Source organism: Stylophora pistillata, chromosome 8 (assembly GCF_964205215.1).
Source record: "Stylophora pistillata chromosome 8, jaStyPist1.2, whole genome shotgun sequence".
In the NCBI taxonomy this organism is placed as follows: Eukaryota; Metazoa; Cnidaria; class Anthozoa; order Scleractinia; family Pocilloporidae; genus Stylophora; species Stylophora pistillata.
In genome coordinates this window covers 23,873,182-23,893,193 of record NC_142526.1, presented here as the reverse complement: position 1 = coordinate 23,893,193, position 20,012 = coordinate 23,873,182, and the positions used below count along the sequence as shown (strand labels likewise).

The following is a 20,012-nucleotide window of genomic DNA, read 5'->3' as shown; positions in this document are numbered from 1 at the left end:
GTTTCGAAAATCGTGTAATAGATGTCACACTGCTAATTTATTTCATTCATAAGAAAAATGGAGGTTGATGTATTTTTTGGCTCATCTGATTTTCTTGTTAAAACTAACTTTTTAAGGAAGCGAGCTTATTTCATTTTTTATGACGGACGTGCGCTCCGTTTGAGCGTGGGTTTGTTGGTTGTGGGAACTGGGGGGTCTTGAACCTTTGCATAAAGTTGATTTGAACGTCACAGCAAAAGCCGCTTTTATTCAGAATATCTGGCGTTGACTTCCGTCACAAATGACGTCTCTTGTTATCTTGTGCTTTATCATCGATGTGTCAGTTTCCTGCTTAGCTTAAACAACAAACAGCTAGAAGATGTTAACATTGTTCGATTCTGCTCTTGATAAACGTAATGATTGTGTGGTGAGCATATTTGTATCCACCGCAGCCCAGGATTCTGTGTAAGGAAGTTGGAAATTTGAGCAACTCGTAAAATTGACAACTCATGTTCTGAAACACCCTGACCACCCTGAGAAAGTGCATGTCTGCTTATGCCTTTTCGAAGTGGAAAGGTGCATATAATCAAGTGTTGCTGGCAGGCGACCGTGTAGGAATGCGCTAATTTGCGGCGAGAAAGCCCACCTTGATCAATGGTCCTTTGATTAATCACAGAAGGAGAACGCTACTTGTTTATTTTCTGGAACCCCTTTATTATTAGAACCACCCCTCACCCGTGCACAGTGAAGAGGTTTATGTACAGGAAGTTAAATCAAGTGCTGCTGGCAGGCTATCGTTCAGGAATGCGCTTTGCGGTTAGAAGGCCTTGTTGACTTTGCTGAAGCGAAGCCAAAGTTGATACTTCCTTGATCTCTCAAGGGAAACAAGAAATGGTTTCGGCGATATCAACGTAGTCTACAGTCAGAGATCGTTATAGTCGAAGACGACTCACAACGGTAATCCAAGGAGGGCGGATTTTCGAAATTGGGTTTTCGAGACAAATATTACAAACAGGATCAGAATGGTGCTTAAGCGCCTAGCTTGAAAGGAAACAAGTCGCAAAAGATTGGAGACCGAAAAACAATTTTAGTGTAGGCGTTATTTTTATGACTAAGTAAACATGCTTTGAAATCGTTTCTTCCTGCGACGCTAAAACCCTTGAGTCGTGACTAAGCCGCAGTGGAGAAGGGGTTTCACAGTATCGCATTCTTTGACAGAATTGATTGAGCGGAAGTCAAAACAATTAATGAGTCAAAAAGCTTGTCTTAAGTGTCAGCAATACCTTATTTGTATTTTTCAACAAATATTTGCAGAGGAAATTTCAAGTCAAATTTAGACTGGTTTAAATGTCCTTACTTGTCCCTCCCTTGAAAACCGAAAGAGAATTTTTTTTTTGCGGGGGGGAGGGGGAGCTTTTTGTGGGGGCTGAAATACCCGGCCACTCATTTACATGTCATTGAATAAGAATAGCATCTATTGTGTTATGCTTCATTCTTCAAAGCCTCCCGACACATGTAAATGATGTGGACGGGTATTCTGAAGTTGCTCCAAAATTATCCTTCATTGATAATGGTGATATCAATGATACTACTACTAATAATAGTAACAATGATAATAAGAACCTTCCGGCTTTAGTGAGTGCGCCGAGTCCTCGTTAGAATTTATAGAAGAGAAAAACGATTTTTTCCTTCCTCGCAAACTTACTACAATTACAAACCCGTGCTGTCAAGGAAAGTCTCAGACGATTTTTGGTTGCAGTTAATCAAGTCACGGTTTAAAATTTCAGTTCCAGAGCTCAGTCTGACATTCAACAGACCGTCAACCTCCAGCTACTTGTAAAAGATGTTTTTTCGAATATAATACCCTCATTTATGCCGTATTACGCAATGAAACACTTCGATTCTTCTTCCTCTTGAAAATCGTTGGTTCGTGTACGTTCATGTGCTGCCTAATGTATCCATGAATCAGTCGAATCCCGGCCACAGCCGTTATAGGCGAGCGCTCTCCGGCAACCGCGCCATTCCTTTTATCCGATTAGTTTAAAATCTATTAACTTTCTTTCACAACTTGTGCCGTCTGATTGGCTATGCCATTCGCAATCTATCACGCAGTGGATGGTGACAGAACTTTCATTGAAAGTAGGGAAATTCATCTTCTAGTTGTGGTTTTTTAATTTCATAGAGTTCTCGTGGTCAAATTCCACTATCTCAAGCTTCCTATTTATGTGACAAGAAGAGAGAGCAAATTCATAATTATGATGCACAGGAAGATTATTTTCTCGCAGGGAACAGTTCATGCTAACATGACATGACGAGGCACACGTGCTAAATCAAGTTAACCTTCAGGAAATGTAAAATTAAAAAGCAAGGAAAGCAGGTTTTCAGTGTATCGGGAAATTTTTAAAAAGCTTAGCCTTTTCTTTGGCAGAAACCTTTTTTGTTTGTTTGTTTTAAATTGTAGGACACTTTTTAAATGTTTGCGGAAGGCTTACAGTACAGCGCAATTTCTCTATTGTCCTCCCAGTTCCTGTCGATTTGTGTGGGCAAGCGTGTCCATCAAGGAACATTTTTCCTGCAGATTAGCGTGCATGGCATAATTCAGCTGAGAAATCGTTGACTGAAAAAAAGGTAACTTACAGCGGGAAAAACTGAGTGAAACGGTGTTGCACAGTATTAAAATTACATTTTTCTACCTTGCGCAACAGAGTGATAAGTGAAGTAAGTCACATTCTTGTAACAAGGTGCACGTTTTTCGTAAACGTCATGGAAGAACATCCGCAAAAAATGTTGATCCTATGTCAATCGGAACTTGGAACTGGGTAAGTACTAAGAGATAGGAAAAAGAACCATTTACTTTTATATGGAAAGAAAATAAAGCTACCGTGTCTGTTTTATTTTATGGTGAGGCTACAGCACGATATTTTGAGTCAAAAGTCCCTTCAGGTTAGAGGAGACCACAAAGTAGGTAGGACAGAAAAACACAAACTAGGTGGCGATAAAACAAGACTGAAGGAGCAAGGAAAGCTAATAGAAATGACGAGGCAGGCTCATCTTGTGACGCCTTCATATCTGTAAGTGACGATAACTTCTCATGTACGTGAGTGCATCCTGTATGTAACGGCAGAACAGATATTGATAACATATGCATACGACTTACGAGCGAGGAAAATGTTGTGGAGTTGTTCTAAATGATAAAGCGTTGTTAAGGGTTTCACAAGGGTCATATAATATTAATAAACGCTTTGTTTTGTCTGTTCAGCTGACTATTTTGGCCGGTGATCTGTACTACACACCCACACACAATAACTGAGCTCATCTGCTTTTGTTCAATGACCTTCACTGATTCACTGACCTTAGCAATGCCGTAATTTTTAAAGGGAAATCCGGTTCACTTTTTTTTTAACTGATTGTTTACTGCAGGTGTGTTCAAGTTTTTTGTTTTTTTTTTTGTTTTTTTGTTTTCTTTTTATTTTATAATTTCAGCCAGTATACAATAACCAATATCAGACACTCAAACAGGTGTTTTCCAAGGCGGTTAGGGACTATAAAATGAGTCATTCGAGCAATCTAGCTAGAGGTCCGGTCATTTTAATTAACACTGCCTAAGCGTAAGGGGGGAAGGGGGTAGGGTGAGAGGATTTTGGTGGTGTCATAAAAAAAATTTACCCGATTCCCCCCCTTAAAGCCTCTCTAGTATGGTCTCCCTTTAATGATCCCCCTTATCAACCAGTAAATTTTCCATAGCCCTCTCTTTAAACCCTGTTAGAGACGATCCCCCACGATCCCCCACTGTTTCCACAAAAACCATTCGATCCTCGCCAAAATCCTTCAACCCTCCTCTCCCCTGGTCTCTTAGATTCGTGACCCAGGTTGCGTCACGGTACAAGTTTTTTGGCATGCTTTCTTAATGCTATAAAAGATTTTGATCGGCTTCAGTTTCCCTATAATTATCTGAGAGGCTACTCACAGCATGCACGTTTCCAGAAATGGGCGAGGTACATGAAGAGGAACTATGAAATATGCGGATTATATTGTCTACCAATACATGAGAGAGGGGCTACTTCATGCATCTTATACAGATTTTAACTATAAATTTGACAGTGTCAGGAGAAGTGGCTATCTGCTTAATTTTTGAAGTGTTTCATTCATGTGTTACTCCCTTGGATTACGATTTTGTGACAGTCCCAAGTTTATACTACATCTTTATTTATGTAGAAATTGGCCAGCGCAGAAACAGTGAGAGAGAACCAAGTCTCCGCGCCCCCGCTGAATTTCGGAAAGAAATGTTTCAAAAAAAGAGGATCCTGTCCACTTATTTAGTAAAGAAAGGAAACAAGTTGATTTCTATCAACAGGAAGACAGGAAGTACCTTTTTTTATCTATGGGCCAAAAATAGTTCCTACTTGGGGTAACGATTGTACGCGTGGTATTATTAACAAGTTTGTGTAACTGGGGATTTATCTTACCTCCGACAATGGTATTATTTTCGTTTTATATCCACTTAATTGTAACAAGGAATGTAGGCTGCCTTCTGGGGAGACAATTATGGTACATCTGATTAAAAAAAAAGCAATAATAATAATGATAACGACATTTTACATAACTATATTTGACATACTTTTTAAGTAACTATGGTTTGGTTTAAATCAGAATATGCTCCAGATATGCTGATACTAAAATTTTTTTCACAACAATTAAAGGTAAAGTTTGAAGTTTCAAAAACTAATAAATGGATTTGTGGATTAAAAAAAAAATCGAAACAAAACAAACTTGCTCAACATGTCAATTTCAGTGGGATCTGACAATGCGTCTAGTTCATTTAAATTTTGTTATAATCTGTAATTTTCAAACAAGGCACTTTTAAATCTTTTCAGTGGGTGTAATTCGGTAAAGAAAAACTTTTACTGAAAAGGTAGCTTTTCGATGCGTGGGGACATCCAGTCTGACAAAAAACAAGAAAAACTTCGAAAACGTGACTTCTTACTTGTTTACGTGTAACGAACACCAACGTCCTTGGACGTCACGCTAGGACGTTTAAAATATTTGCATATTTAGTAAAACCTGTAATTTGAAGAATCTTTGTTAGGCCAAGGGGATTGAAATTACAGATTATCTTAATTTAACAACGTTATTCACGTATTGAAGTTTCTTTTGGTTTCAATGTGACTAAAAAGTGGATGTGAGTCGCTGAAAGTAAAAATAAAACTACTTTAATCGATGACCTAAGTGCCCACTCAATGTATTCATTTCCCGTTTGATCAAACGGGGTTTCACAACTTTCAAATGTTCCTCAAACGCATGTTCCTCATTCCGCTCCGATGCTAACGTTTAAATAAAGGTTTTAAAATCGAAAGACTGAAGCATGACTTAGCGAAAATGATGTACAAAATTTTTTTCTTTGTTTCATTTTTCTTGATTATTTTTGTTACTAAAACACAAGGGTACGCCGACCAAGAAAAATCCCGACGAACTAGCTTTTTATTTTTAGAAATTCAGCCACTGAATCGGGGGTGTCGCTTTTTAAACAATGGCATAAAAATCTTAAAATTTTTTTTCTCTTAAATAGGTTATCATCGTATTTTTAATTCAAAGATACTCAAAATACAAGATTAATTTGCACTGTACTAGGTTCGTGTCCTGACAGAATTCTAAACGAATTCGAAGGGATTCAGAAAATAAATCATTTTGTCGGCAGTAAAAACACACTAAATTACGTTTTACACATATCTAGCGACTGAGTGCGTTTCTGTAGTGATGTTTTACCATATTGCTGTTTAGAACGTAAACAAAATGCAAAATTGTGATATCATTCAACAGGAAGTCTGATTTCATGTCTTGTCTTCCCGTACTTTCTGCAGTGGTGTGCGAGAACAACACTCACTAATGATGTCAATGCAATTTCCGCAACTTACAGCTGCTCTTCGACATAACTCGAAGCGAAAAATGTATATTTCAGCTTTCCCTAGAGCAAAAACTAGTTAAGGTGAGAACAGAGTATGTATTCATGTCGGTGAAATCACTTGAGTTGCGCACTGGCTTCTGAGAATGTCATATGTCACGTGACGTTACTCTTTGCTATAACTTCCGCACACGATAGCTATATAGTCTTCATTACGCGATGCAGTCAGGAAAGAGAACGAGCGGTTGGGCATGCACAGATCGTAAGAATAAAATTGCTAAAATCCGAAACCTCGATGGATGATAATAAGGATGCGAAAGAAGCAAGAATCGAACTTGAATTAGAAAGAACAAACGCGTACGTTCTCTCTCTTCTCAAGGACAAACGACGATTGAACGCGGATTTGGAGAACGAACGTAAGTTGTCAAGGAAGTTGAAGGAAGAATGTTATGATTTGAGAAAGAGACTCAGAGAATGGGAGACAGCAGGGAGTGATTCGGCCGCTTGCTCTAATACTAATTCCCTCGTTAGCGTAAGCGATCGAGGCGGAGCGGAAGATCTCGCGTCGAAAATCGAAGCTCTTGAGAATAGTTTGCGCGAATCACGCGCGCAAATTATATCACTTGAGGATCACAAAACAGTGTTGGAGTCGGAAATCTTGAGATTAGCAGAAGCGCTTGGAAAGGACAATTCATGTTCTGAGCTGGAGCTCTACGTAGAACAGCTAAGTATTTACGAAAATGACTTTCAGAAAGAGAGAAGTGACAAAGAAAAAGCAGAGAGTAAGGTCTCCGAGCTTTCAGAACAAATCACAGACTGTCAAGACCTAATATCGACACTCACCCGAGAGGTAGACATGTACAAGAACGCTTTTGAGCGAGAGAAAAGGGACAAAGAAGTGGCAATGATGCGGGAAAGAAGTGAAACGACCATACATAATCTACCCTCTTATTCGCAATCGACACTGCCGAACTTTCCTGGAAATTTAAGCGATCAGGCTCGAGTTGCGTTACCCGTATCCGCGCCACATCTTCAAGTTGTTTATCCTATTGTAGACTCTGGGATGCAGCAGCAAGACTCCAAGCGAAAAAGGGAACTTCATCGCAGAGGTGTTCTCACTCGAGATACCCCTGACACAACGGATTTCTTCTGTGGTAGCTGATTTTGAGCTGATGCGTGTGAAAAATATATTTCATTAATATTAAACTACTACAGTCTGTCAACAATCTGTAGCTTAAGACTTCCTCATTGCGGACATGCCTTCCTTTGTGTGAAAGCTAACCGCAGAGGATCGAAGAGAGCAGGAGAGCCACAAAACCACAAGGATAATCGAAGACATATTACTGCTATGTATTTTTTGGCAGAAATTGGACAGCTTCGCTGATGGTAAAATGCTCCACAGTAATAAGAATGGATTTATATCGAAAACGAGCTCTGCGCGGAAACAGGACTTTTGTAAATGTACATTTGCATTAACAATCATCTCAAGCACTATTACGTGAGATGTAAAATCACGAAGAAAAATATCAACTTTATATGAAATGAAATTCAGAAAATCAGCTTATGTCGAAACATGCTGCAGAAAAAAGTAATTAACTGTAAATCGTGTTTGAAACCAGCTGGCTGTGTGTTAGGATTTAATCGACTTCTGTGTGAAAGTTTTGTACATACAAATAAAAAAAACTCGTGCCATTTACATATGGCTTGTTTTAATGCGAACTTATCGCTCACAAAAAAAGTTTACTGCTAGATTTTACTTTATAAAAGATATTTTTGTTTTCGAATTAGAGTCGTGGCGGTGTTTATAGACGGGATTTGAAGGTTCCGAAGGAGGAACTTGAGCAGAAGAGCGGCTGGTAAGAGTCCCATAGAAGTTCCTGTGGTATGGAAAACGATAAATTTTGGTTTTTACAATCACAACAAAAGAGGTAAAGGGGCTAACGAAAAAGAGTGCATAACCGAAAAGACGGATGTTTAAAATTATCTTGAAGGTAAATCTAGAAAAGTTTATCAGGTCAAACAGCTGAGGTACGAGGTTGCCATGTCATCGTCAACTTGGGGGCAGGAAGTCGTTGCGTTAGAGTTTCCTGTTAGGAAAAATTTCCTTAAAAAAAGCCAACCTTATATGGGGAGAAACACTTAGGACAACAATAAGAGGTCAAAAGTGATTAGAACTGCCAGTTACGCTTGGAGGATCCCTGTTTATTTGAATCATCGTAACAGTTTTGAAGTACTTTTTCGATTTTTGACATTTCATCTCTTGGGGAAGTAAATTTTTATTCCCCTAGATGCTTTAAAAATCATGTCAATCGCCTATTGTATTCGAAAAGCTAATTTTTGAGGTTATTATATAACTTTGAGTGAATGAAAGGAAAGTCAGAATATTTCTCTTCAGCTTTAGTGCAAAATCACTGATGATTCCAAAGAAATCTGGTAAACACCTTCATATTCGATATTTTTTAGCATTGCTCAAGTGCATCGACTCAAATTTCAACTTCCCGACTTTGTCGGCCCATGGGGAGGGGGCCGGGGGGAGAGAAAGGCTTTCATGTGATCTCAGAGTAAGGTAAAACCTATCTCCCTATTAATCCTATTTTTCTGTAAAAATAAAGATATTTTCACAGAAATAAGAGTATCCGAATTCATGGATTCCCAGAATAGACAAACTCATTTGTCAGCGTGGGACAGGCAAAGCTGTTCCGATTCCGTACCAGTAGTCGAACCTGTCATAACAGAATTAAAATCTTATCAAGATTTAATACTCTGTAAATTACCAAGAAACTGAACATCGAAGAAGAATTATCATCGCTGGTAGCAGTTTTTAAATTTCCTTTCAGCGTGAACGGCGACTCTGATGCAACAGCTGTGTTCTGTTTGCGACACACCGACAAAATTTGGACGCGTGACGCAGTCAACAGTGTTGTGTGATCTGAATGGTTCGTGTTGCGTGATTGAAATATTTCGTTCTCAACTCAAAGCTTTGTGCTTGGAGATATTTTACAGGTGAAATAATTTTCGCTTCGTGAAGCATCATCAGTTTTACTCAACTTTGATTCAAGAACAAAAAGTTTTATTTCTGAAATTCCAAAAGTTAACTGCGGCCTTTTCAAGAAACAATTTTGTTCACGCGAAAGGTACCCACCTCTCCAAACAAAAACAATTTCTTATGGATTGAATTTCCTAGCTACGAAGGTTCCTGAGAAAAATCAACTTTATACACTTGAAAAAAAGAAACATTTTATTTACAGTTAAATCCAGTAATGACTACATACAAAATCAAATACATCAAAAAATCTTAAATTTGTTTACGTTCCTTGATTGAGATTTGACAAGGATTGAAAATTACAAGCTCACTAATATCTGATTGTCGACATTGATCTTTTTTAACGTTGACGCAAAATTATATACCACTGAACAGAAAGCAGTGTTCTAGAATGAAGCACTTCGATTTTGGATCGAGTTTTCACTTCAGGAAGCTACAGAATCGTAATGATCACGTTGATATCAAGTAATGCTAGCTTTCATCGCTGACCTTATCTTCTAGATCATTGAGGATCGAACAGATATATTTCACAGCTGCCCTTCGAGCACATTTTACATTCTCTTGACCGTCCGTTTCGATTAAGTCTAAGCCAAGTATGCAAAGAGTTAAATGTTCTTCCAAATAAAGGAATTCTTTGTCCTTCCTTTTACCGTTGAAGGCCACCACCCTGGGAATTAGTTCTGTGGCTCGCGCCAATTCAGTCTTTATTGCAGCAAGCTTCTGTTCGTTCAGAGGTTGTATTTCAGGTTGTGAGTCACCTTGATTATCGACTACCGGTCGACTTTCCTTTGCACTTTCGACATCTGTCGTCAATGGCATGGATCTGTAATGGTCTGACGTCTTATCAGTCTCTTCAGCGGCTTGTTGCTCATTATCAGTGATCTCTGCATTTGTGCAATCACACGGATTTTCTTCCTTACAAGTTTCCTCGTGAGAGTCGTTGGTTGCCACAGTTTCTTCCTGGGGTTGATATTCGATAGGTATATTCCACTCAGCTTGGGTTAATTTTGGCTGTGGTGAACTTGTTTGTTTTGTGTCCCCTTTCCGTTTCTCACCCTCGTGCTTCGAGGAGGGGTTTTCCCTTGCATTGTGCTGCCTAGGGACTTCAACTGCATAATCCATCGTTTGTTGATCTTGTTTAACCCGTCTTGTTTTCTTCCTTGTTGAAACTTTTCGTGGGTTGGTAGGTGGAAAGCAAACTCCTGGGTTTTCCCAAAAGGGAAACTGCCTTTCCCCGTAAAAATCGCCAAAGCCCATGAAGATGTCTCCTCCGTACTGGCCGCGTCGAGGTGGATAGTCAGTTGCCCAAGGATCTCCGTAAATGTTGTCACCGTACATCGTCAATACAGTGAACTTCTCGCAAACGTGAATTCTTCTCCTGCTTTCAAATTTCTTTATGAAATAGCATAAGGGACGCTACTTTTATAGCGGAGAGTTTATATATTTCTAGAGAATGATAGAGCGTGCTGGAACGATTTGTAACTACCTATTTTTAATACATATGAGAGTCATTCTCTAGAAATGAGTGGAACCTTCGGGAAAACCCTGGAAGATTCTTGGTTTGCTCTCCACGGTGGGGTAAAGTTATTTTTTTGGTAAGTCCTAAATAAACTTTTAGGTGACACACTGTAACACTTTTTTCTACCCTATCTTAATTAAAGATAAAGATAGAGCTCGAAGAGTTCACAGTTTGTGTGTATGTGATTAAGGGACGAGGAAGAAATTAATTCGTGAAGTGTATATGTACACCTACCCATCCCCTAAAAGTGTATTCTACAAAGAACCTTCTGGAATATTCGAGAAAGTTACCGCATAGTATAAAGACCACCACGTTCACGAAAGCGACGCAGACCGATAAAGTGTTTGAAGTGAAAGGACCGAGTCCTCGCTGAAATAATGGGGAAAGACTTCTACAAAATCCTAGGGGTCTCAAAAACAGCTACGAACGATGAAATCAAGAAAGCTTACCGAAAACTCGCTTTAAAATGGCACCCGGATAAGAACAAGAGCCCAGGAGCAGAGGACAAATTCAAAGAAATTTCCGAAGCATACGATGTCCTCAGTAACAAGGAAAAAAGAGAAATCTTCGACAAGTACGGAGAAGAAGGACTACATGGTGTTCCTAATGGTGGAACTGACAGCAACATGCATTTTCAAGGCGGACCAGGTTTCGAACGAACATTCGTCTTCACGAATGGAAATGCACGCGAAACTTTTGCTCGAGCGTTTGGAAATGACGACGAATTTGCGGACCTTATTGGCGGTCTAGGGGGATTTAGCTTCTTCAGTGATAGAAAGCCAGGCCCGACATTTAACGGTATGGGAAATTTCATGTTCGACACCGATGGCATTGCGCCTCAAACAAAGAAACAAAAAATTCAAGATCCCACGATCGAGAAAGATCTATTGGTGAGTCTGGAGGAACTTTTGAATGGCTGCACGAAAAAGATGAAGATATCACGGAAAGTTCTAGACGATCGTGGCTTTTTCAGCACGGAAGAGAAAATATTGACAGTGAATGTCAAGCCCGGATGGAAGGCAGGAACCAAAATCACTTTTCCCAAAGAGGGTGATCGTAAACCTGGTATCGTCCCTGCTGATGTGGTTTTCATAGTCAAAGACAAACCGCATGCTAAGTTTGCAAGGGACAGCAACAATAACATAATCTACGCAGCAGACATCTCTCTTAGAGATGCCCTGACCGGTGGACTAACCGAGGTTCCTACAATTGATGGTCGAAAGATAAAAATGAGGTTAAGTGGCATCGTAAATCCTGATTCTTCACAACGAATTCAGGGTGAAGGTCTCCCACTGCCTAAAAATCCCTCGAAGAGGGGTGACTTGATCGTCAAGTACAACATCCGATTTCCAGATCAGCTATCCTCAGTTCAGAGAGACATTTTATTGGATACATTACCAAGATGATGTTGAAACAAAACAAAAAAACTTCGAATTCGTGTGATGCTGTAAATAGTTACCGTTTGTTCAATGATATGATGTATAATGAATTAATAATATAATATTTTTGATCAGGGCCATTTTTTCTCTTGTCGTTACTCTTGATTTAAATTTGCAAGGCTCGGTATCTTAAGATATTTTAAGAATATTATTTTGGACTTAGCTATTAATAGAAAGTATGGTGGATATAGTTATGTTTTTTTCAGCTCCTTAAGTTGATATTGAAAAAAAAAAAGGTTCTAGATATTGAAAAAAAATACTGTAGATATTGAAAAAGATTTCCAGAATAATATATAGAACAAATCCTTTCACTGTCTCAATTTTTTTTAAACTATTTTCATACCGTATTTATTCAAGGTACTCTGTGCCAGTGGCATGTGCAGTTGTTAGTGTTTTTCAAATAAACCTGGTCATGTGATCTAGTGCTGATCGTGTTGTTTATTTCTTATTTGTTTTTGTTTAGATTAAATCACTACATCTGATTCACTATCAACATTATATGCCATTTAACAAATATGTCCCATGTTGCCGTGCATCTGTTCAGAAATAGATCACTGGTGATGTCAAAATGTGGTTGGAACAAAAAAGTGGCACATGAGATGCCGCCAAGTGTGTCACTGACGTTTTTACCAAATTTTGACGTATTTTGTGATCTATTACGGTACAGCCTTGCGGCAACACAAAATATATTTGCTTTCTTTGACAAGAAGGATCTAATGTTGTTGGTGGCAACATTTTTTGTTTTTTTTCAGATTTTTCTAATAATTGTAGTACAACATCCAAAGGTTTTTATTCAACTCAGTGCCTTCCTTCATGATTGCTCAAATGTGATGTTAACCTCCATGATGTGATAATTCTAAATTTTCTTTCTTTTTCCATTCATCATTTCCCCATACTATCCACATTTTATGTCTAAAATTAAATTTACATGTTTTTCTCTAAATTCAACCCACTACTTTGCAGTGATATCAGTTTATGTGTGGTATTTACTCCCTGGTAGCACATGAGTCCCATTATATTTCCCTTGATGACCAACTCTCTTAAAAAAGAATGTTGTCATGTAAGGCATAAGAAAATGACTAATTTGCACATTCTGAGCTTTGCGGGTAGACATTTACCTGCTTAGATTGTGAAACATGAGCAATTAATCCTAAAATAGTGTGAAAATATCAGAGATGTTTCCAAAAATAGGATATGATATTTGGAAAGATTACTGAAAGTTTTAAATAATCTACACACAGCAAATATCAAAGCTAGCTGGTAGAACTTTTTTTCAACTTCTAGAAAATTATATGAAATCTTAATTGAAACATGTGGTCTTCCTAGATCAAGGTCCATAAAATGTATTGGTTTTCAGAGAATTGGCACTTCAAATGTTTTCATTTGTTAGAAGTACAATGCAAAACTCTTTGAAAGCTAGCTTTTAAGGACTTTATCTAAAATTATATTTCTTTCCATTGCCTGGATCAGCTTCATACCATCACTTAGTTGTGATTTGAACAACTGTATAGACTGTAATAAACATAAATAAATCCAGAGGATTTCTTTAATAAGTAAAGTTGGAGTATGTGTCTTTGCTGGATGACAAAAGTTCACACTGCCTAGGAAAACCAGTAGCCTTTGTTAATAGAACACTGTCAAATGCTACTGTTGTTGTAACTTCTTGTTTTCTAACTTTTTTTTTTAAGCGAATGTGGCTAACGGGAAAAGAGGCTTATAGCCAGAGTGACAGGGAAGAGTTTACCAGTGTTCACATCACCATTGTAGAAGTGATTGGTTGAGAAAACAACCAAAGGTTGAGGAAGCAACCAAAGACAAGGAGAAATTTGTTTAACAATCAAGAGCTTCTTGAGTTGGTGATCATTTCCTTAATTCTCATGACCTTGATGTGTGATTCAGGGACGATATTGTAGGAAGAAATTAGATGTTGGTCACTTTCAGCAGTTAAAGGGTTAAAAGCAAATCATGCTATAGTTTATCATGGGAATTCCCTGACCATGTGCAACATACTGTTTCGATGTTTCCACCCAGGCCAGACCTGACTGAATAATTGATCACATTGGAAATTTTCCTTGATTCCTAAGTTCAAAATGGTTGGAACGCAAAGGAAAGTCAAGCACTGTCAGATCCCAAAACCCTAACAATAACATCAAACAAATAATTCTGTTGGCTTTCACAAGAAGTCATCTCTACCAGCTTAGTTATCTCTTCATGCAAAGTAAAAAACTCCACATGCAATTGCTCTAAGCTACTCTTTTATTTTATTTTATGTTATTATTATTTTTTTTGTAGTGCTATGATAGTGACAGCTAGGATACTAGTCTGATTAGACACTTAGGAGTAATGTTTCCTAAAGATATTTTTGAACCAGAAGGTGGGGCTGACATTTAGCCCTTTTCACTCCCAGAAGTAAACACCACCCAGCTTCTCTCCATAAAGTTAATTGCATTGTAAAGAAAAGAAATGAATGTAGAGATTTGATGAAATCATCACCTCAAGTATAATGACCTCATTTCATACCAATTTCTTTCCTGATATGAGAAACATATTAGCCCCTTGATTTGCAATAAGATAGAACCAGAACAGTCTGGCATCAAAAGTGGGAAGTTATTTACTGGAAGTATATGTCACAGAATGGGTTGGTGAGAGACAAAACTGATAGTAATTTTAACAACACGTCTGTAGTAATCACTACTCAAGATCATTGCTTTGTATGAAGAAAGACACCACACTCTTCCGTGCTACTACTGATAATAATTGAAAACTTGCAACATTTGAACTACATCATGCAGGATTGGGGATTGCCATGATACCTTTGCAAAATTATTTTCAATCAGGATAACCTCAGGTAATTGGGTATTACTCCAAAGAATCTGAAAGCTTACTAATAATAATAGTAATAATAATAATTGTCACTGCTAATCGCCGTCGCAAAGTACAGCAATGACGCAGCTCAACAAGGTCGAACTGAAAGCTTACAATGGCGCCTCTGGCAGCCGCTATGCGGTCCATGTGTGACCTTGGAGCACAGCTTACAGCCAGCTGGAATCAGCTGTATGTTGGTTTTTGGTGAGGGAGGAAAACCAGAGAACCCGGAGAAAAACCCTCGGAGCAGAGAAGAGAACCAACACAAATTCAACCCACTTATGCCATTGGATCCAGGAGTCGAACCTGGGCCACATTGGTGGGAGGCGAGTGCTCTCTCCACTACGCCATCCCTGCTTCCCTACGCCATCCCTGCTTCCCTAAACTTTTTATTCTAAATAAAATACCCTTTTTGTCTAAACTAGTTCCAAAAATGTTTTTTTCATTAATTCTCGATGTTTGATATCAATTTTCTTAATTCTCCTTGCCTCAATCTCCAACTTGTTTATCAAAAAATGTACAGGGAATTTATGTATTACTCATTTCTGGGAGTGGAGAGTTTACAAATATTTGGTACGGTAAAGTCTGTTTACGAGCCTAGTGGCCCATTAGGCCGGTGCTTAACTCCAGTTTCTGTAGCATGAAGTGACTAGGAGTATTTCTACTCCCCCCTGGATGGGATGCCAGTCCATTGCAGGGTTACCCCCAGCATTAAATTGCTGGTACCCATTTATACACCTGGGTGAAGAGAGGCACTGTGAAAGTAAATTGTCTTGCCTAAGAACACAACACAATGTCCTGGCTGGGGCTTGAACCCGGAGTCGAGTGCACCAACCACGAGGCCACCGCCCCTCCACTTACAAATAATTGACCCCCTTTTAATTTTATTTTACAAAACTTTACCAACAATTTTCAAAACAAGTAAAGTGTAATTTATTGATGTAAATGCAATTTTAGATGCATTCACACATTTGAATTATACCTTATCATTGAGTCAATAACATAAATTTTCCGAAGAAAACACCACACTAAGCTTGGAAAAAGTAGAGCAAACAAAAAGCCACTTATGACAACAACACAATCACACCCAATCTAATAAAAATTTCAATAAAACCTACAAAACAATCTCATTTTAAAATTTTATAATACAGCATTCTGTCACGAAAATCTACCAACCATAACATGCTGGACTTTGTTGATTTATCAACAAATATTTTGCTCACTGACATTCCTAATATTTACTATTGGAACTGTGAATGTGCTATTGATTTAAAAATCGCCAATTTTAACACTTTATGTTACACAAAATCTAAGCTAATTTTAACACCCAGCAATCCACAATGCAAAAAGAATAACATATTTTATACAACAATACACCCTATTCCCTAAATATTTTACTTTTTCTACAATCGTAGGTCCATAAGATAAATATTATGCATATATTAACTCTATACAGTTCAAGCCAATGCTTTGTTACCCAATAAATCAAAGTGCAGCTAGCTAAACCTGCTTTGTCAACTTCTTATTAGCCTCACATACATCATATGAAGCTGCATTCTGACAAACAAAGGCATTTTTTTTGTCAAAACAACAATAATATAACTGTTATAATTTATAATGTTGACTCATTCGCTAAAAAACTTCCGTGGTTTTCTCTCTAGTTGCTACCAACACATGGATAAAAGAGCTCAAAATATAGGTATGAATTTCAAAAAAGTTGAGGATTGTTTTTGCTTAAGAAAAAGCCACAATAAAAAGTTTACAAGGGAAATGGATATACAATGAAAGAGAGCAACTGTAGTAATGTTTTAACACCAAAAAAAATGACTTAAGTCACATGAAGATCAGTTATGAATAGAGATGTGCCATAATTTGCGTATCAATTAAGCAAGAAAAATATCATTTGAAAAATATATGATTTAAACAACCTATACAAAAAATACATTCATCATTCTACCAACTGGAAATAATCTTTCTATCGTTGGTACTTTTCCACACTATCCTTAATATACTCTCGGCTTGTACACATATTGTTCTAAAAACAACCGGCAATATGTTGTCTCTGTTCCATCGTCAAATTTGTAGGAATCTCTACATCAAATGTCACTATCATATCGCCTCTTTTTCCCGGATATTTTGGAAGAGGGAGGCCTTCATTTGGAACTCTTTTTTGTGTTCCTGGCTGAATAACTTCATTCAGCTGCACTGCTAGGACTCTTCCATTAATAGTTGGAATCTGAAGCACACATCCACGAAGGACATCAATCAGGTTCACTTTTGCTGTATAGAGGAGATTGTTTTCAGCATCTCTCCTAAAATACTGATGGGGTTTGTCACCGATAACAAATATTATGTCTGCTGGAATTACACCTGGTTTCTGATCTCCATGCCGTTCAAAGGTTACTTTTGTTCCAGCCTTCCAGCCAGGTTTTACCTCAATTGTCAGAATTTTTTCTTCCTGAGAAGCCTGTCCACTGGAAGATAAGACTTGTCTGTTCAGTTTAAGTCGTTTTGTGCATCCAGTTGCAAGTTCTTCTAGAGTAACTTGTATGTTGGTCTCAATAGGAGGATCTTGAACAGTTTGTTTCTTAAATGGATCAGGGCAAGGGAAGTCAAAATCATCATCACCGAAATGTTTAAAACCTCCAAATGTTGATGTGTTATGTGTGGTGGAGAACAAGCGTGAGAAATTGGAGTGAAATCCTCCATCCATGAAGTCTGTAAAAGAAAAGAAATATATGCAATCAAAAATGTGACCAAGTACATTTACTTTGTCTTCATGTGAAAAGATTACTGCTAAAAGAAACTACAATTCAACCTAAATTATGTGCTCTCGGAGTCTCGTAAATTAGTTTAAAAACTCTAACTACATACTTTCCATTTCCAAAACATGTAGTTAAAAACAATGCTTCTAGTTGGAAATAAGATTTGGCAGAAGTACATGCATGTATTAGGTATTGGGGCTGACTACCATAATTCTAATAAAACTGAAGATTAAATGAAGAGAACTATCTGGTTCAGTGTACTGGAAACGTTCCAGAAGAAATGGAATTTTGAGACATGTTGCATTGTTTTTACACTTTGAACACACCAGGAAATTGGGGTTCTGATTTGTCACATCCATGAAAATGAAATTGCTTCCATAAGAAACTTCCAGACTGAAATAATTTCATTCCTTTTTATTTGGTTTCAAAGATGGTGTAAACAAGGAACTAATATTAATTGCCAGAGTGTTATTGCTTTCACAAGATGAAACTGCTTTAACCCCTAATTAAATGGAAGATTCTAGAACGGGGAAGTTGGCAATTTTCATTAGCACACGAGTGTTGATGAGTTCAAATGCACTCAGTAATTTACTTAATTTTCGAAAATAGGCCTACAACTGCCATTAGTTATTTCTTGAATCAAGGTCTGCTGTGACTCTTTAAAGGAAAATGAAGGGAGGTGGTTGATATGTAGCTAATGATGGCGTTACGCAATTTCATGGCCCTTCAGTTGATTGTATCACTGAAGCAAAACTATGTCAGAAATGGAAACATTATCCAAATGCTACTTGAGGGAGATTTTTACAATAAACTAATTCATCACAGCTTTTCAGCAGGAATTTGATATTTGGCAAATTCAACAAGGTTTGTATTTTGAAGCGACAATCAGAATAGAAACAAAGCGAAAACCAATCACAAAAATTGTCAATATATACGTTGTAGTCGAGAGAAAATTCCAGAATCATCGGATATGCTTGAAAAACGACAAACATGCAAAGTGTTCAGAGTTAAAAATTGTAATGAAAGCCATAACCTGCCAATTCAAGATTTTTGCGTTTGCACTTCTGTACAAACCGACAAAATTCAGTAGAACACGTATTTCAGGAGATGCACAGTTGAAAACAAACTAGTAAAGTTAGAGACCGCCGACTGTTGTTCCACTTAAACGAATTTTTTTTCGAGAAATAAATAGTAACACGTTGATCTGGTCAAGCCACCCTTATAAGTGCGTCAGGCATAACTTAATACCAAGAAACTACGTAAATGCTGAGCGCAATGCTTGCCGACGAAGATTAAAACCCTTACACTTATCAGTAAATAACAGAAAATACATTGATGAAACAACCAGGTTAGGGTTTTGAAACCTCAAATCGAACGATTCATCGTAGGCGAAAATTTTGTATTTAATTTCCAAAAATTAGAATACTTGACAAGATCCCAATAAAAATAGTGACACACAAGCTCAAATCGAAATCTAACTGGTCCGAAAAGAGTGCAATATCAACAAGATAAAAATATAGAAGTTTCTAGAAAACGCGCAAGACATATTGTATTCTAGTTTTCATGACAGTTCGATTCGAGTTGAGCGATCTCGGCAACCACGCGCAGAATTTTACCAAACTAAATGTAACTAAATATCATACAAAACTCAAGCTATACATCAACAGTCTTTCTTGAATTTATTTTGAGGTAAAATGTACCAGTGTAGTAAATTCAGACAAAAACATCTGTAACCACTCGGTTTATTAATACCATCTATTCTCGATGATATCGTTAAGAAGCTCAGATGGACGACTTTGAACTATGTAGGACAAATTCACACTTGAATCTACTCTCTCAATAATAAAAATCCATCACCTACCTGAAAACTGTAAATCAGCATCATCGCCAAAGACATCGCGGAAAATGTTCACGGGGTCTGTGAATGCACCGAAACCAAACCCGCCACATTCGTTCTTAAGCCCTTCTTCGCCATATGCATCGAATATTCGTCGTTTGTCCGGATCTGTTAGCACTGAGTAAGCCTCAGATATTCTTTTGAACTGTTCTTCTGCTCCAGGGCTCTTATTCTTGTCCGGATGAAATAGAAGAGCTTGCCGTTTATATGCCTTCTTGATGTCTTCCTCCGAGGCATTTCGGGGAACCCCAAGAACTGAATAAAAGTCTCTCCCCATATACGCCTTCTGTTCACTACTAGCTCAACTCTCCGAATAAATCTCGGAACAAGGAATAGCTGTTCCACTGAAAAGATATCAAGCAGAAATCAAGGTATACGCACAAAGCGTGGACACTGGGTTCTTTCGAAATCGTTTACCAACTAACACAATTGGTTTCATGTCGAATAGTGGATCGAATGTTCTGGAAACAGTAATAACCATGTAACCGCGCACGAAAAACAATTCATGTGAGTGGGGGAGCCCACGGGTTCGTCCAGGCGTTTACCTTCTACGTATTTCGCCCCCCCCTAGCCAAGCTTCCCTCCTTGGAAAACATTATAAGCTAA

General features: G+C 38.0%; 4 protein-coding genes and 1 long non-coding RNA gene across 5 annotated transcripts; 3 read left to right on the top strand and 2 right to left on the bottom strand.

Annotated features, from left to right (window-relative positions):
- Positions 1-1,413: 1,413 nt before the first annotated feature.
- LOC148725595 (uncharacterized) lies at positions 1,414-5,997 on the top strand. The gene is made up of 4 exons (XR_015991075.1): positions 1,414-2,607; positions 2,685-2,798; positions 2,893-3,050; positions 4,195-5,997. It is a non-coding gene; the product is annotated as an uncharacterized LOC148725595 (long non-coding RNA).
- Positions 5,998-6,061: 64 nt separating this feature from the next.
- Positions 6,062-7,574, top strand: LOC111342060 (uncharacterized). Its single transcript, XM_022949094.2, has one exon. The coding sequence runs from the start codon at positions 6,174-6,176 to the stop codon at positions 7,038-7,040; it is 867 nt and encodes a 288-aa protein (XP_022804829.1). The 5' UTR covers positions 6,062-6,173; the 3' UTR covers positions 7,041-7,574.
- Positions 7,575-9,098: 1,524 nt separating this feature from the next.
- LOC111342055 (uncharacterized) lies at positions 9,099-10,407 on the bottom strand. Its single transcript, XM_022949089.2, has one exon. The coding sequence runs from the start codon at positions 10,257-10,259 to the stop codon at positions 9,393-9,395; it is 867 nt and encodes a 288-aa protein (XP_022804824.2). The 5' UTR covers positions 10,260-10,407; the 3' UTR covers positions 9,099-9,392.
- A 248-nt stretch (positions 10,408-10,655) lies between these two features.
- On the top strand, positions 10,656-12,297 carry LOC111342054 (dnaJ protein homolog 1). Its single transcript, XM_022949088.2, has one exon. The coding sequence runs from the start codon at positions 10,818-10,820 to the stop codon at positions 11,844-11,846; it is 1,029 nt and encodes a 342-aa protein (XP_022804823.2). The 5' UTR covers positions 10,656-10,817; the 3' UTR covers positions 11,847-12,297.
- Positions 12,298-15,653: 3,356 nt separating this feature from the next.
- LOC111342041 (dnaJ homolog subfamily B member 5) lies at positions 15,654-19,974 on the bottom strand. Its single transcript, XM_022949079.2, has 2 exons — positions 19,371-19,974; positions 15,654-17,462 (listed from the first exon to the last, which is right to left on the bottom strand). The coding sequence occupies exons 1-2, from the start codon at positions 19,681-19,683 to the stop codon at positions 16,780-16,782; spliced, it is 996 nt and encodes a 331-aa protein (XP_022804814.1). The 5' UTR covers positions 19,684-19,974; the 3' UTR covers positions 15,654-16,779.
- Positions 19,975-20,012: the final 38 nt, after the last annotated feature.